The 16076-nt window shown below is 43.6% G+C and overlaps 2 protein-coding genes across 2 annotated transcripts; one reads left to right on the forward strand and one right to left on the reverse strand.

Annotated features, from left to right (window-relative positions):
• Nucleotides 1-958: 958 nt before the first annotated feature.
• Nucleotides 959-6369, forward strand: zbtb39 (zinc finger and BTB domain containing 39). Its single transcript, XM_073470754.1, has 4 exons — nt 959-1006; nt 2294-3553; nt 3637-3996; nt 4408-6369. Exons 2-4 carry the CDS (start codon nt 2330-2332, stop codon nt 5380-5382), a joined length of 2559 nt encoding a protein of 852 aa, XP_073326855.1. The 5' UTR covers nt 959-1006; nt 2294-2329; the 3' UTR covers nt 5383-6369.
• Nucleotides 6370-8095: 1726 nt separating this feature from the next.
• On the reverse strand, nt 8096-11520 carry gpr182 (G protein-coupled receptor 182). The gene is made up of 2 exons (XM_073470806.1): nt 11451-11520; nt 8096-9748 (listed from the first exon to the last, which is right to left on the reverse strand). The coding sequence occupies exon 2, from the start codon at nt 9743-9745 to the stop codon at nt 8654-8656; it is 1092 nt and encodes a 363-aa protein (XP_073326907.1). The 5' UTR covers nt 9746-9748; nt 11451-11520; the 3' UTR covers nt 8096-8653.
• Nucleotides 11521-16076: the final 4556 nt, after the last annotated feature.

Genomic DNA, 16076 nt, shown 5'->3' on the forward strand with positions numbered 1-16076 from the left:
ACTCGATTTAAGAATCACCTACAAATTGGATGATTGTATTCATTAAAACAGATTAAAGGGACATCCCGCTCTTCTCTTCCTCTGTTCAGACCTCATGAACTCAAAAATACATTTAAAAACAGACAAAGGTCCAGTAGGATTTCAGTCCAGACCGCGTGTGACCCGGTCTGTATGGAAACCTGTGAAACCTGCACTCGATCAACACGCAGACTCCAGAGTCAGATCTGTGAAACCTTTTATTGTATGTGTGTGAAAACAGGAGCATCAAACACCTAATTTCCTTCATTTGGATGAATATTTATGAGCCAATTTGTGATTTTTCTGCACGAATTTAAGTGAAATTGTCTTTATTTATGTGTAAATATGAAGATATGTAGGGTGAGGGGTGAGTGGGTGCAGGAGAACGCATACTTACTTAAATTATTATACCATATATAATTAATTATGGGAGTAGTACATGTTTATAGAAGACAAAGGTATAAAATTAAATTTAGCAGGACATATTTGGTTATAAATTATATATATGTTTGTATGTTTATATATTTTATTTATCTATTTATTCATAAGTTATGATTAAATAAGGAAGCCCGTGCTGAATTATCATTTTAAGACTAATGGAGTGGGATTAGATAAATTAGAAGTAATTAAAACTGCCTGTTTTCTTATTCAATTCAATCAATCAATCAATAAAAAATATTCTACACCGGGTGTCCAGTTTTATTACCGTCCTTGCTTCTGTAAATATTAATTAAATAGGATAAAAACCCCTTTTAATCACGAGCATCTATTAATAACTTGGTTGTCTCTGAACCTCCTTCCCTGCGATGACGCATCCGGACTGCAGGGGGCGCTTTCAGGGCGCTTTTTTTGTTGACATACGTCATCAACGCGCGACGGCCGATCAAAAAGGGATGTAATTACTGTAATTATGAGCTCCGTGGACGAGCACCAGTGAAAACATCTGAGCACAGGAGCGTCTTCGTCACCTTCAAACATCTTTCAATGGGTGAGTCGTAACAATGAGGCCGACGGGACGAAATAACGTGTCGATATGTTTTTTTTAAAAACGTTTAAATGTGTAAAAAACAATAAAATGTGTGTGGTTGTAGCTGCTGGTGAACAGAGTTACCACAATGTGTCTGTGACTGTCTGGAAACACTGGTGCAGCTCGGTTAGCTTCACGTTGGACTGCTGCAAGTGAAACCAACGTGTAGGAGATAAAACACAAGAAGTCTGGTGTCATTCTGCGATTCACAGGAACAAATGTGTTTGTTTGTGTTTGTATGGACACTAAACCAGAGCTTCATTCGTCGCTACATCGCTGTCTGTACTGACACTTCAGTTACAGATTCATTTATTTTAACACATGTGTGTCCTGAAGTGTTTTAAGTTGTTTAATGCATCCAGATCTGGTGACAGTGCTCATGTGCCAGCTGTCTGTGTTTGTTAGTCTGCATTTCTAAATATTCAAACTTCACTATCAATAAAATCAGATGTTTATTGTTCAAAGTAATCTTTAAAAAAGTCAAAGTAGTCTTTGCTGATGCATTACAGGACAGATTTATTTGTATAGCACCTCTCAACAACAGGGCAATTATAAAAAATACATACAAAGAAGGGATTTTAAATACAAGAGAAGATAAAAAATGTATTGTGTAGTGTGAAATATAAAAGTGGTAATGCTGACCAATAAAAGAACTAAGGGTTGGAGTGGATCTCAAGTTTTCTGGGAGTTTGTCACAGATTTATGTTGCACAAAAACTGAATGCTGCTTCTCTGTTTTTAGTTTTTTTTTAGTCAAACATTAATGTAAAGCAACAATTTGTAACTTCCCAGAGAAAGATAGTTAATTGTTACTGACGCTATGCGTTGGTGTCCAACCTGAGCTGCCAGACCAAAGTGTCGGTACTGTGACGACCCAGGTAGGAGACTCAACAGTCAACTCTTTCTTTCTCCGGGAAGTTGCATTTTGTTTATGAATGTTTGACTCAAGAAATGTTAGGAGAATTCCCACAGTTCTCATTTTTTATGACTAATCTACGAGAAGTTTGTCTAATATCACATACTGTAGTCTGATTTAAGGATTATTCGATACATGGTAGTTGCTGCATGGTAGTGGATCTATTTAAGTTATCTAGAGGAAATTCCTGTATTTTTTTATATTGCAGTACAGTTTATATATCGCAGAAAATCAAACTTTGCAATGTCAGTTTTTCCAATATCTTGCAGCCCTTGTATGCACCACACATATTCTTCTTCCGCTCTGCTCTGACTGTCTCGTCTCTTCCTGCAGTTGCACTGTAGCCCACCAGGAGCTGCAGCAGCAGGGATGAGGATCCGGCTGCAGAGTCCCGGCCACGCTGCCAGCCTTCTCGCTGAGCTCAACCGCTGCCGACAATCCCGTCGATACTGTGATGTGTTCCTACAAGTTGGCAACCGCACGTTCGCAGCGCACCGTGCGGTGCTGGCTTGCGCCGGGACGTACTTCCGCAACCTGTTCGCTCGGGCTCCGGCCTCGTCCACCACGGCCTTCTCTTTGGAGTTCATCTCCCCGGCCAACTTTGAGAGGGTGCTGACGTTTGTCTACACGGGGGACATCTTGACTGATCTCATAGATGTTGGGGTGCTGTATGAGCTAGCTGAGAGGCTGGGCATCAGTGAACTGGTGAGGGCTTGTCATGCTACTTTTCCTGACCTGCAGACTTCTGTGTCTGCAAACTGTAAAGCAGCCGGTTCTGGAGATCTCCCCCTGGACTCCAGCATGGTGGCTGCTGCGGCATCCACAGTGGCTTCTGTATCTGCATCGTCTGCGTGTTCCTCTGCCGCCTCCTGCTCATCTCTGTCTTCGTCTGCTGCCCCGACACCCGCCGCCGCTCCCTCGCCTCTCTTCCTAACCAGGACAGCGAGGGACAGCCGTGAAGCTCACACTGGGGCCCTGTCTCTGGACCTGAAGGCAGAAGACGTCCAGTCTCACATCGGCTATGGGCAGATGGCGGCAGATCATCAACCACCAGAAGGACACAGTCTTTTAAGCAGCGGCCATTCCAGTCAGTGTGATGGCGTGCTGCCTCTGGGGCCAGTGCTCCAGCTGAAGACGGAGCAGGTGCTGGAGGAAGAGGAGGCAGGAGGCAGCTGTGATGGTGACAGAGACAGACGAATGGTTTCAGAGAGCGCAGGAAGCTCTCTGCCGCAGAGCAGCGATGCTGCACCGTCTGACTCCTGCTCCTTCCCTGACTCTTCTGCTCAGCTCGGAGCTGAGGCCTGCGACCCGACATCATCCTCAGAAGAGCCTCCGGGCAGCCTGGAGGGAGCACCACTGGAGGGCAGGCTGACGTTTGGAGAGGTGGAGGAGGGAGAGAATGAGGACGAGAGGGAGGCTCTGCAAGGTAATGGAGCAATGGAGGGCACAGAGGAGGAGCAGTGGAGACAGCTGGCAGGCGAAATCATCGAGCTGAGCGACGATGAGAACTTCATGGAGGAGGCAGATGAAGAGGATGATGAAGATGACCTTGTGTGTGTTGAGAATGGAGGAGGCGGGAACTCGAGCAGCCAGGTAATGTTTGTATTCATCAACACTGAAACATTTGGGGTAAATTTGAGTCCACGCAACAGAAATAATGTTCTTCTCTCCTCCAGGTGACGGGGAATGTGTTGACATGTAAAGCCTGCGCAGTGCCTCTCCCAGTTGACTCGGCTGCCGTCAGAAGACACGCAGAGACCCACCTGACGGAGCTCGGGCTCTGCAGAGTGTGCGGAGCCTCGTTCCAGGACCGTGCCGCCGGTGTCACCCACTGCCTCTCGCACGTCGGGGTGCAGCTCTTCACCTGCGACATGTGTCACTCGCATTTCTGCAGCCAAAACAAACTGCTGCGCCACCATCGCCAGACCGCCTCCAGTTACGCAATACCACAAGGGGCGCTGACCAGCAGCAGCCAAGGCCTGAGCTCCGAGCTGCAGTGTGCCGTGTGCGCCAAAGCTCTCAGCAAGGACTTCCAGGTTAGTGTTTTCTGCACAGTTTCAGGTCACTTTTACACATTTGTTGACAACTATGAGAGAGAGAGAGAGAGAGAGAGAGAGAGAGAGAGAGAGAGAATAATAATCTGTCTGCGTATGTGATTGGCACATCAGGCACACAGAAGGTTAATAATAATTATATTAAAAAAATGTGAAATTAAAATATCCTTTCTTTGTTTGAACACTTAAAAACACAAATAAAATGGAAAGCTGTGTAAAATGAAACATACAGCGTGTTGAGGCGTCTGTTGTTTGTATGTAATTAACACCAGAGAACTGATTTCGCAGAGAGACATCTGACAGTTACTGAAATCAAGAATATGGAATGACTCTTGAACCAACTGTTTCGCCCTCTGCTCTGCTCATTTCATATTTTGTTTACCTCCTTCACAGACTGTCAAAGACCACCTGCTGAGCCACGTGTGTGCGCAGAGCCTGAGCTGCGGTGTGTGTCACCTCCCCCAGCTCTCCTTGTGCTCCCTGCTGTGGCACGCCCTCGCCCACCTGTCTCTGCCCGTCTTCACCTGCCCACACTGCGCCCGCTGCTTCGTAGAGCGCTCCCTGCTGGACAGACACATGACTGCGCACGCCGACGAGGCAACGGCTAAAGAGAGGGAGCTGAGGGCTCTCAGAGTCGGGGCAGATGGAGCGGGTGGAGGTGGGAATGCAGGAGTGGAGGAGCTGCATTGCTTCCTGTGCCCACAGACTTTCCGCTCCTCCTCTGCGTTTCAGTACCACCTCAGCCTGCACACCACCGAGTCCCTGGGGAGCGGTGGAGGTGTCGGGGGGCAGGGCTGGCTGGGCAAACGTAAAGCCGACCAGTCTCTGGAGTGCCCTCCGTCTTCCTGCTCCTCCTCCTCTCCGCGGGAGGTCGGCGGCCTCGTTAAAATGAGCAACCTGGGTTTGGGGCTGGGGATGGGCTTCAGCGTGCCAGAGAAGTTCTTTCAAGGGTCGATGCACAGCCTGTCCTCTGGGATCCTGACCAACGGGAGCGCAGGGCAGGACGGGGGAGTCGGAGCAGCAGGCGTCCGTGGGAAGTGGTACCGCTGTCGCTACTGCGGTAAACGCTTCGCCCACTCGGGTGAGTTCACCTATCACCTCCGCATCCACACCGGGGAGAAGCCGTACCAGTGCAAAGTCTGCCTGCGCTTCTTCAGGGGCCGCTCCACCATGATCTGCCACCTGAAGACGCACGCCGGCGCTCTCATGTACCGCTGCACCGTCTGCGGCCTTTACTTCTCCACACTGAAGCTGGTGTCGTCACATATGGAGCTGCACAAAGACCACCTGCCCCCGGACTTCAACATCGAGCAGACCTTCATGTACAATGATCACTCGAAAGAACCGCTGCCCACCATGGACACCTGATCAGCCTGGTGTACCTTTCTTTCCCTCCTCTGACACTTCCTGTGTGTCTGGTTGTTGTGGACCACATACTGCATATCATAGAGTAGGGCTGCAACTATCGATTACTTTTTTGATTAATCGATTAATCGTTTAGGTGTAAAATGTCAAAATAACGACTGTTGCAATGGAGAGCAGCAGGGATGACGTATGTTTGTAGGCCAATCCGGATGTTAGCATCATCCTAGTTCCCTCAACAAAAAGCCTGTTGGTTTTTTTTAAATTGGATTTTGAATTATTCTACAAAATAAGCTCTTAAGTTAATGATGCTTAATGACACTTGATGTTTTATTAATCCTCACAGATCAACACCACTTTTGTGATTAATGAAGCGTAAATATACCAGAAGTAAAAAGGTACGAACTACGTCATGGTAGCATGACTTAAACGTCACCACCACTGAGGATCTTATGATACTATCCACACTTTACTTTAAACTGATCAACCTACAAGTCGTAAACTTAAAGTCACAATAGTTTGCAGCTGAAGTCGCAGATGAATCATCATGTTTGGTATCATAACGTTTTATGTGCCCGACAACCTCTGTAGTCTCGCTTGGTAGCAACCGCCTTCTGTTAAGGTACGTAAACATATTTTTTTTGTATAAAACATAAACATCTCTTAAAGGTACAGGTCACCCAAAAATTGCTGATGGAAAGTCAGCAAAAAAGCGTTGCAGCATTCATTTGATTTGTTTTAAAACACAAAAAACTAAAGAAAGAAAATGGCTCCATACGTCTCGTCCAGTCTCGGCCCTGAGATTCCCAAACTGATTTGAAAAGATGTTATTTACACCATCGACGGTTGGTCGAGCTCTTCAGATACAATGTGCGGTAACAGTTTTATCTTATCAGCTACAGTGAAGATTTCATCTTAAAAAAGGGTGTAAATGACATCTTTTCATATCAATTTGAGCTCTCTGGGCTTCTGGAGACTTGTGGAGCCATTTTTTGTGTTTTCTGTCTGTTGGTGTTTTTTATGTTTTATAACAAGTCTCCAGCTTCTTCGGTTGTTTAGGAGAACGCTGCAACATTGTTTTGCTGTCAAGCTCCAAAAATATTTTGTGGACCACGAAACTTCACCTGACTTTCCATCAGTATGGGGGTGAGGAGATAATGACTGAATTACATTTTTTGTTGAACTTATCCTTTAAGCCTGTGTCAACTACAGACCTTATTTTCTAGGACATCTAACTGAAAACCCATTAAAAAAAACCTCACTGACTTTGAGATGGTTTTATGAGTCATTCCTGCAGCAGCTCTGTTGCCCTGAGTCTGAGGTGAAATCTTCAGATAGCTTGTTTTGTCCAAACCCCAAAGATATCCAGTTTAAAAATTACATTTAACAGCGAAAAAAGCTGCAAATCCTCACATTTAAGAAGCTGGAGCAAGAGAATGTTTGCATTTTTTAATAATAAACGACCTGAACGACTTAATCGATTATCAAAACTGTTGCAGATTACTGTTCTGTTAATCAACCGATCGATGGATCGTGTCAGCTCTGTAATAGACGTAGACTTTTAGAATGTAGTGGACATATTACCTGTCAGATGCTGTTCACTGACTCAGCCTGTGTTGGAGGTTGAGTCCGTTTGAACTAAGATTAAAAAGACGCCACACGGTGGCAGTGTATCCTGTTGTGTGTCAGTGAAAGAAGGGAAGCTGTTTGTCCTGCAGCGCTCTGAACAAGTCTGTATCTTTATAACTTAAATATCAGGATAGGTTTTTATGTCAGTGATTGATGATTATTACACTGTTATTAAAAGTAGCACCTCATTGTAGCATAGAAATTATTTTCTTATATTTGCAGTCACTATTTTCACACACTGATTTTTTTAAACGTCTTTTACAGTTTTCACGTCACTGTTACAACACGACCAGCCACGTAAAAAAGTTTTACTCGTCCGTCACTGAAGCATAAAAACATGTTTTCGATGTTTAGGGGAGAATATGCCATTTAGTCACATGCTGTGTTCGCGTGTCGAGAGCGTGTGAAGCATGTCGTGCTGTAAAAACATGATATTTAAGTGCCCATCACATTTTTTTTTTTTTTGTGTAATACTTGTGTCTTACCTCATATTTATGACAGCAGTGTAACTATTTATTTTTATGCCTTTATACATTTCATTATCTGTTTCTGAAACAATCTATGAATGTTGGTCTTTTTTAAATATTGTTTTTAAAAAGAAATAAATAATAAAAATGCCTCTAGGAAAGACTGTTATCACCCCTCAATGATTTTTTTAATCTGTTTTGGTTGTGTTTTTCCATCCATCATCAGAATTTCAGTGATGAACTTGCAGAATTGTGCGTCGTATTGTGACCCCTCCCGCTTCAAGGGGCTCGTGACCTTTAACCTTTTTAAAAGCCCCATCTCTTCCTGTTATTGTGCCATCTGTGGACTGACACCTCCCCTCTCTTTCCTTTTTCTGCCTTCTTATCATCTAAACTGTTGAACGTGACACATTCCAGACGGAGACAGAAATGGAAGTTAAATGTAATAAAGAGAGGAGAGATAGCTGAAGTGCAAGAACAGCAAAGTGTGTCGGTAAAATAAACACAACAAGCTTCCCAACATGCATGTTCCCCCGAACTTTTTTTATTGCTCTAATCTGGTGGTATGATAACAGAGTAAAAAAAAAAAAATCAACTCTCCAGCTGAAGCGGACGGAGTTTTATTGCATTTTTGTTTTTTACAAGCGTCAGCAGGCGTAGACGACAGCAGCATCCAGAAACAGATAAATAAGCGTTAAGTAATGTGCACTTTTTATTTATCTGTTAGATTTGTGATGAATCAAAAACACTCGTCTTTTCAGTTACATTTTCACATTTTGCAAGATGTTTATGTATTTTGCTCTTATCTGGCGCTGGAGGATACAGCAGGCTTGTTTACACACATTCCTGGTGTGGCACTACTCTTCCCCCCCGTGCTGTGCCATGAGATTTAGGAAGGTTGCCATGAGTTCCTGTGGGAGCTGAGCAGCTTTGAGGGGGAAAAAAAAAGAAACATTTCCTGCCTTCCTCTGTTTAAAACGGTGATCAGATACATGATAAAACAAACAGGAAGTGGATTATTAGGTGTTTTGGTGAGAACCATCTGTCACGCAACAGACGGCACAATGAGTCTTTGACCACCAGAGTGAGATGACATGTAAAATCTTCACCTCTGCTCTTCTGAAGCACCAACGCTGGATTCAGTTCTGTCAAATCTTTTCTTCACTTTAAGCCTCTTTTTCTTATGAGCCGACGTCAGACTGGCTGGTGCTGGCGTTACTTAGCTTGCGTTGCTTCCCCGGGTTTCCCCCGTCTCCGTTGAGAGCGTTGGGCTGGGTCCCTGCACCCAGCTGGCCCTCAGTTCCCTCTCTGGGTAAGTACGTCACCACAGTGTTGATCAGGTTGTTGCGGAAGCTCTTGCTGAGGAAGTTGTAGAGGATGGGGTTGGCGACGCAGTGGAACAGAGACAGGCTCTGCACCACGCTGAACGAGAAGTAAAGGACTTCCACCGTGTTGCAGCTGAAGATGTAGGGGTTGATGTCGTCTATGATCATAAGGAACATGACCATGTGGTAGGGCAGCCAGCACATGACAAACACCAGGGAGTACACGTGCACCAGCCACACCTCCCGGCGGCCCTGCACATCCTGCGCAGTTTGAACTGCGCGAGCGATCAGCACGTTACAGGTGATGATGACGGCGGCCGGGCCCAGGAACTGGAAGAGCAGGCACAGGAACTCCACAGTGACGAACCACTCGATGAAGTGGTGCTCGGGCATCATGTAACAGCCGGGCTCGTCCCACTCTAGAAGATCCACGTGGACGTTCTCCATCAGAGCCAGGAACAAGGAGAACGTCCACAGGCCTCCGCAGAGCACCCAGCGGCGCCGGCCCACCACAGGGAAGAAGGCGGGAAACGTGGGTCTGGTCAGGGACAGATAACGCTCCAGGGTCATGAAGGCCAGGAATAAGGAGCTGCTGTAGAAGTTGACCACATAGATGAGGTTGGTGACCTTGCAGAGGAAGCGACCCCACAGCCAAACCTTGTCCATGGTCACCTCCATCATGAAGAAAGGCAGGATCACAATCACCATCAGGTCCGACAGGCTCACGTTGATGATGCAGAAGAGGACCCCGCTGGCCGAGTGGCGTCGACGCCAGTTGACCCAAACGACCAGCAAGTTCTCCAGCAGGCCCACCATGAAGACGAAAAGGTAGAGCAGGAAGAGGGCGACGCGCCGATTGTTGGCATCCAGCTCGATGCTGCACTCGTAGACGAACCACGGCGTGCCATTGAGGTGGTCCAGTGAGATGTTGTGCTCGTGGGCGCTCATGGTCTGGAGTGAGAAGCAGAGGGAAATTGTTTCATATCTGGACATAGTTCAGGTTTACTTCGGGGTTAATCTGATTATGTTTTCAGGCGTTACATAACAGAAACACAGGAGGAGGAGGAGGGTGGCAGACGTGCTGGGTTGAAATGTTACTCAAATGACACAACAGGTTGTTTAAAAAGCCATTTCACAACCTACAGCAGAAAGTATCAGTGTCTCACTGTCAGTGCATGCTTGGATTTGTTGACTCTGCCTAGTAACAGGTGATGCACAGGGGTTGCACAATATAGACTTTTATTAGCTGATCTGATATATCTGATTATTTCATATTTTTGTATTCTAAAGCAACATTATGTAGCTTTTTTATCTTAAAATAACAGCTTCAAAATCATTCTGATGGTACAGTGTCTGTAGTGGCGTTTCCATAAAGCATTTTGAAGAATATCGCATTAGAAATTTTATGGAAACTTCCTCAAAGTCCCAAAAAAACGTTTGTACCGTCGCTTGAGGTGGTTGTTGTCTTTTGCAAATCAGAGTTAATGCGCAAAAGGATCGATGGGAAACAGATTTTGCCGAATAAACTCGTAGCGAACGTTCAGCTCACATGACTGATCTGCTGTTTCCGCTGTCTGCATCCACGCGTGACGTGGCCACTTCGCCTACACCGCGTCATCCTCTGACGAAATTATGCTTTACGTAGCCGAGTTCATTCAAATCAGTTTATGGAAACGCACCAGAGTCGCATTTTGATTTTTTGCAAACTTTCAAAAGTTTGCTTAAAATTCTGTCTCAGCCACTCCGCCCCCCTGTCACTTGTTTCTGCACTGTGTAACTTCAGTGAGAGGGTCGGATCACCTACATTACGTCTGACAATCTGTTACAGACCTGGGATTTGTGTTCACGACAGCGGTGTTGCACTCAGAAACTATGGGGGGTGCCAAATTCCACAAAATGCCATTATCTACATAGTGTTGCTTTAAAATGAAGTTCATAACCTGTAGTTTATGCAGACTTGACAGTAAGAAAGACTAAGACTAAGATGATTTAATATTCAACAGTTCGAATTAGATTTGTTGTGTTAAACTGAATCCCTGGTGGAATAAACAACAACGTGTTTGGCTCTTTAGTCCACGCTGGACGGCTCTACCCTTCTTCTTCTTCTTCTTCTTCTTCTTCTTCTTCTTCTTCTTCTTCTTCTTCTTCTTCTTCTTCTCTGTGTTAACTGGCGTATCACAAACAAACTTCCTGCTGTATCAGAGTTTTTAGGTTTGGCTTCATATTATCAGCTCTATTTATCGACTAGAATTCCACCGATACCGATAAACAGCCAATAATGAAAAATTCCTAATAACGAGCCGATAATTAATCGTGCATGTTTATGATTTAACATCGCGCCCTATAACACTGTAGGACAGTTTGAAAAACATAATAAATGCAGCTGAACCAGATGTATTGTTTTTTTTAACCCCTACATCACCCACAATGCAACTCAACCACTGACGTTTTGGAGATTCGGGGGCATGTTACACTAGCAGCCGATAATAAAGCCTCCAGCCTGCAGCAGAGATGAGGTGCAACAAAAACTTTTTCCACATGTGCCGAACTCCTCCCCAAGATCTGTACAATCAGTGGAGTCACACATTTGTACACATTTTAGTTAAAAGCAGTTTCAAGCAAGTCTTTTATAAAATACTGTACTTTCTCATACCGTGCTGTGATGATGAGTGTGCTGGAGATGAAGAGGGCAGCTCCCTCCTGAGGCCTCGGTGAGTTTTCTGTGCTGAAGCCTGCAAACACAAGATGAATCCTTCCAGCTCTGATGTTGAGGACTATCTGAGCAATCAAGCAGCCACAAGTTTCTACCCTCCCATTTCTCATGAACACACACACACACACACACACACACACACACACACACACACACACACACACACACACATATCTAACAGGACATCCTCAGTGAATACTGGGGAGTGGTATAGACGTCCAGGGCAACACAGTTAAAGGGAATGTATGTTAATTTCCAACTTGGGGAGTTGGTAAACTGTATAAAGACAGAAAAGTGTTCAGAGAATTCAGTCATTATCTACTCGGCCCTGTGTCGATGGAAAGTCAGGTGAAGTTTCCTCGTCCACAAAACATTTCTGGAGCTTCACAGCAAAACAGAGTTGCAGCGTTCAACTAAACAACTAAAGTAAAGAAACCAAATAAATATAAAATGGCTCCATAAAGCTTCTCTGGCGTCATCCAAGCCTGTGGAAGCTCTGAGATCCCAATTTGATTTGATGTTATTCACACGGTCGAGCTTGTGCATTTACTTCCGACGGGATGCACGCTAACGCTTTTAGCTCAGCAGCTACAATAAAGATTTCAGCTCAAAAAAAAGGGTGTAAATAACGTCTTTTTCAAATCAATTTCAGATCTCATGTGCAGTAAAGAGCCATGTTGTGTTTTTTTTTTGTTTTTTTGGAAAAAGCCCCCATCTGCTTCAGTTGTCTGGGAGAACGCTGCGACTCAGTTTTGCTGTGAAGCTCCAGAAATGTTTTGTGGACGAGGAAACTTCACCTGACTTTCCATCAGCATGGGGGTGAGCAGGTGGTGGCTCAGTTTTCATGTTTGGGTGAACTGTTCCTTTAACAAAAAACAACCACTTTTTCCTTTCGAAATATGTGATATAAACAAACTAAATAAACAACCTTTTGTTTTGGAATAAACTGAATAATTTCATACTGTTTTCCTTTGTTGATTTGTGGCGGACCCTGCCACCTTTCTAGCTTCAAACAGTGTTCTGGTGACCTTATTTTCCTCTGAGAACAGTTTGTTTATTCAGTTAAGGAAAAAATAAATACTGAGCTTGTATTATTAACTCATTAATATTTCAAATATTACAATTCTGAGTGTGAATTTCTTCTCCAAAACTACGTAGTGCCCCTTTAAAGACAAAACGTAGCTGTATGCTACTAGCAGCTCTTTGAGGCTGTTTTTTAGACTTGAGTTAAATGCTAACACCGTGCTAACATGCTCACAATAGTAATGTTAGCATGCTGATGCTAAACAGATGTAATGATTACCATATTTACCATCTTAAAGTGTTAGCATGCTAACATCTGTGATTAGTTTTGCAGGTGTTTGTTTACAAAATGGACAAAACTATATATTTATTATTATTATACTATATTTTATCTCATTGACATAGTGTAGTTTTTCAAGCAGACGTAGTTGACTGTGTCTTTCAAAAGCTGGAGGAGTTTCTCTGAAGCCAGTCAGTTTTTTTACGAGCAGTCATAAAAATCTTCAGGAGGTTGACATCACTTTCACACAGACCTTCAGGAATTTGTCCAAAAGGAATAAAAATAGTTTACGACTCATATATGGGCAATATAGAAAAGAAGTATGCCGGCCTTGTCGCCTGTCCGTTTGGATTTCTGGGGTCATAAAAACCTGAATCAAGTCTGAAAAATGGACGATACCCTGTGCAGAGCAGTGCTTCTCTTCTGGGTGCAACCAGCACCAGGATACGGTTAAAACACTTACATTAAAATCAAGAGGGAGGTATGCGTGTAGCTTCATCAGATTTTTTGATCTACTCGATCAAATCTCTTTAGGTCAGTGATAGGGATGTAAGGTATTTTCTTTAATCAATAGTCGACTGCCTTAACAATCAAATATCGATTAATCATTAATAACATATGAAATATGTTGAACATTTTTCCTTTACAAAACTGTTTCAACCACTGACATGATCTGTGTTTGATGTAAAATCAGAGTCGGCTACATTAGGAGCTACAAAAAGAGATACAGTAAACATAAAGTTATTGAATTTTAAACGAATTAACACAAAATAATAATAAATTAATCATTTTAATTGCGGAGCTCGCGTCTGTCTCTACAGAACAAAATCCAACCGATACTGAAGTGACTAAATGGCTAAAACATGATATCAGTTTGTGTCAAATGTCTTTTTTATATTTTTTTAATTACTTGTATCTTAATTAAATACATTTTCTCACCCAAGTATTTTCTGTTTTATTTGGATACATCTGAAAAGCAAGTATCTGTAATCTGTTACTGTGAGATACTCTTTGATGTATCTGTGCCCATCTCTTATTGTCGATTAGGACATTTTGAATCGATTAATCATTAACGTCCCTAATCAGTGAATTACATTCTGCAGACATTTCATTTTCCAATCAGTTTGCAGCGTTTCCTCAGTGAATTACCCTTCATCATCCTATGTGTATGTATGCGGCTGGTAGAAATGGTGCAGAAACAGTAAAAACGGGCCCCACATAGCAGAGAACAATGCCAGGAAGCGTGGTGGGTGACAGGCAGAGTGTAGAGGAGGTGGGAGGCCTGGGGCACATCAGCCTCACTGAGGAAGGAGGCTCTTTAACCTAGACGGGCTCGCACACATCCTCATTATCGACGCATTTCAACACTGTAAAGCTGAGCCGCAGGCTGGCTTCACTGCAGCCTGTGTCGGCGATGACAGAGCGAGAGTTTATCAAACATTTTACACGTAAGAAGTGCAGACCTGGCAACTCCTGATCGAAGGTTAAGCTGAGACGAGCTCGTAAAGGTCACGACTGAGTTCAGCCTCGTACGGAGTGAACGCAGGAACGTTTGTGTTGGCTGTGATTCACACTGATTAATGGGATCTGCTCCCTGGACTCGCCGGTGTTCCTGCTGCCTCTCCGGAGTTGTCAGCAGTTTGCAGCTTAATGACCCCTTCAACGACGCCCTCCTTCTGTCTTGCTGCTCATCCTGCCTGACTCCCATTGTCTGCATCCATTCAGGTTTTTCTGGTGAAACACGTAGGAACCAGTCAGCAACTTCTGCCTCTTCTGATGAAACAGGAAGGAACCAGTCAGCAAAAACACATCTTCTGGAAAGAGTGAGACAAACAGCAGTCCCTGACCCCCTCGGCACGTTATCTGAGAACGGATTAAAACAACTGTAATGACAAACGGCTACAGTTCACCTGATACTCTGGCCTGCAGAAAACCACTCAGCTGCAAGTAAACTACCTTTAACTGTAGGTACTGCGAACACTCACCCACCCAGCAATCAAACCTTGTTCCAGTTCCCTTTTTCTGGTCATGAATTTTCTCATAAAAAAAAAAAATCATGTTAAAACTTCTCTTAAATTCACGACTTTGTGAAACCCCTTCAGAGTTTGTGGTTCTTCGTATGAATATCCCAAAACCTCAACAGCGGCTTATTTTAAAGTGGATTCGGCTGAAATTTGTCCTGAACATCCGAGAAACACTCAGGAAACTCGTCACCACGTGTTCATTAAAATAGTTATTGCTAAATCTAATCTAATAACAGGAAGTCAATTTCAAGGAAGTTATTTTCACATCACATCAAGTTAAATATAGCTTTGGAGCAGAAAAGAAAAACACTATGTAACATATTTTGACTGTAGATTTTCTACAATTTCCTTTAAACTTTGTGAAATTGTTGCTATTTATTGCATATATATGTATAAAACAATATATAAAACATGTTTTGTTGCTCCTCAATCACACACTCTGGCTCCATATGCAGTTTTCCTTCATTAGACGACATTTCAGCTCGTCACAGTAGTCTTCTTGATTGTTTAGTGTTGGAGCTTGATTGTCTGATCACTCACGTGTGACGCGGCCTATATAACATGAGTGGCTGCATGTCAGCGTGTGTGTTGATCTTGAAGAAGGCCCGAAGGCCGAAACGTCATCGAATTAAAGACAAACCGGAGATGGAGCCAGAATGTGTGACTCTACCTTTCTATGATACTTGATGATCATTTATATATTTGTTTTAAATAGCTAATCCTTCCTACTTTTCACTGGCTGCGTTACATTCAGTGGTTTTATTATCTGCACCCTAACACCTGCTGATGGGACTGTAGGCTGACGAGCTGACTCGTCTTGGCTGCCTCCCTTCGTCTCACCCACGTGTCACTGGTGCTACGGATTGTGCACCTCATGGACTTAATTCGGAAATAATTTTAATTGAATGTTCTACAAGAAACTTTTAACTGGTTATGAAACGGTCTCAGTTTAATAGTGACGACTCTGTGTGACCCATGTAAGCACATGAGACGACCAGCGAGGGGGATTGAGTTGGATCTGGAGCCAGAACAGTGACAGTGAACAATGAAAACAAAACCTGAACTAACAAAAGGAAACTTTGGCATTGACATGTTTGTATTTGGATAAAGTTGTATTGACATTGAAAAACAGACATTAAAAATTATTTCATTTTATTTAGATTTTTTTGGGGATTTTGATGTTTTTTTTTGACAATGTTCAGATTTTTCCCTCATGTCTGTCTTTTATCAGTGGCAGTG

Source organism: Pagrus major, chromosome 7, assembly GCF_040436345.1.
Source record: "Pagrus major chromosome 7, Pma_NU_1.0".
In the NCBI taxonomy this organism is placed as follows: Eukaryota; Metazoa; Chordata; class Actinopteri; order Spariformes; family Sparidae; genus Pagrus; species Pagrus major.

Coding starts and splice junctions, on each gene's coding strand:
- zbtb39 (XM_073470754.1), top strand. CDS start 2,330: ATGAGGATCCGGCTGCAGAGTCCCGGCCACGCTGCCAGCCTTCTCGCT. Junction 3,554..3,636: donor GCGGGAACTCGAGCAGCCAG/GTAATGTTTGTA, acceptor TCTCTCCTCCAG/GTGACGGGGAATGTGTTGAC. Junction 3,997..4,407: donor CTCTCAGCAAGGACTTCCAG/GTTAGTGTTTTC, acceptor CCTCCTTCACAG/ACTGTCAAAGACCACCTGCT.
- gpr182 (XM_073470806.1), bottom strand. CDS start 9,745: ATGAGCGCCCACGAGCACAACATCTCACTGGACCACCTCAATGGCACG.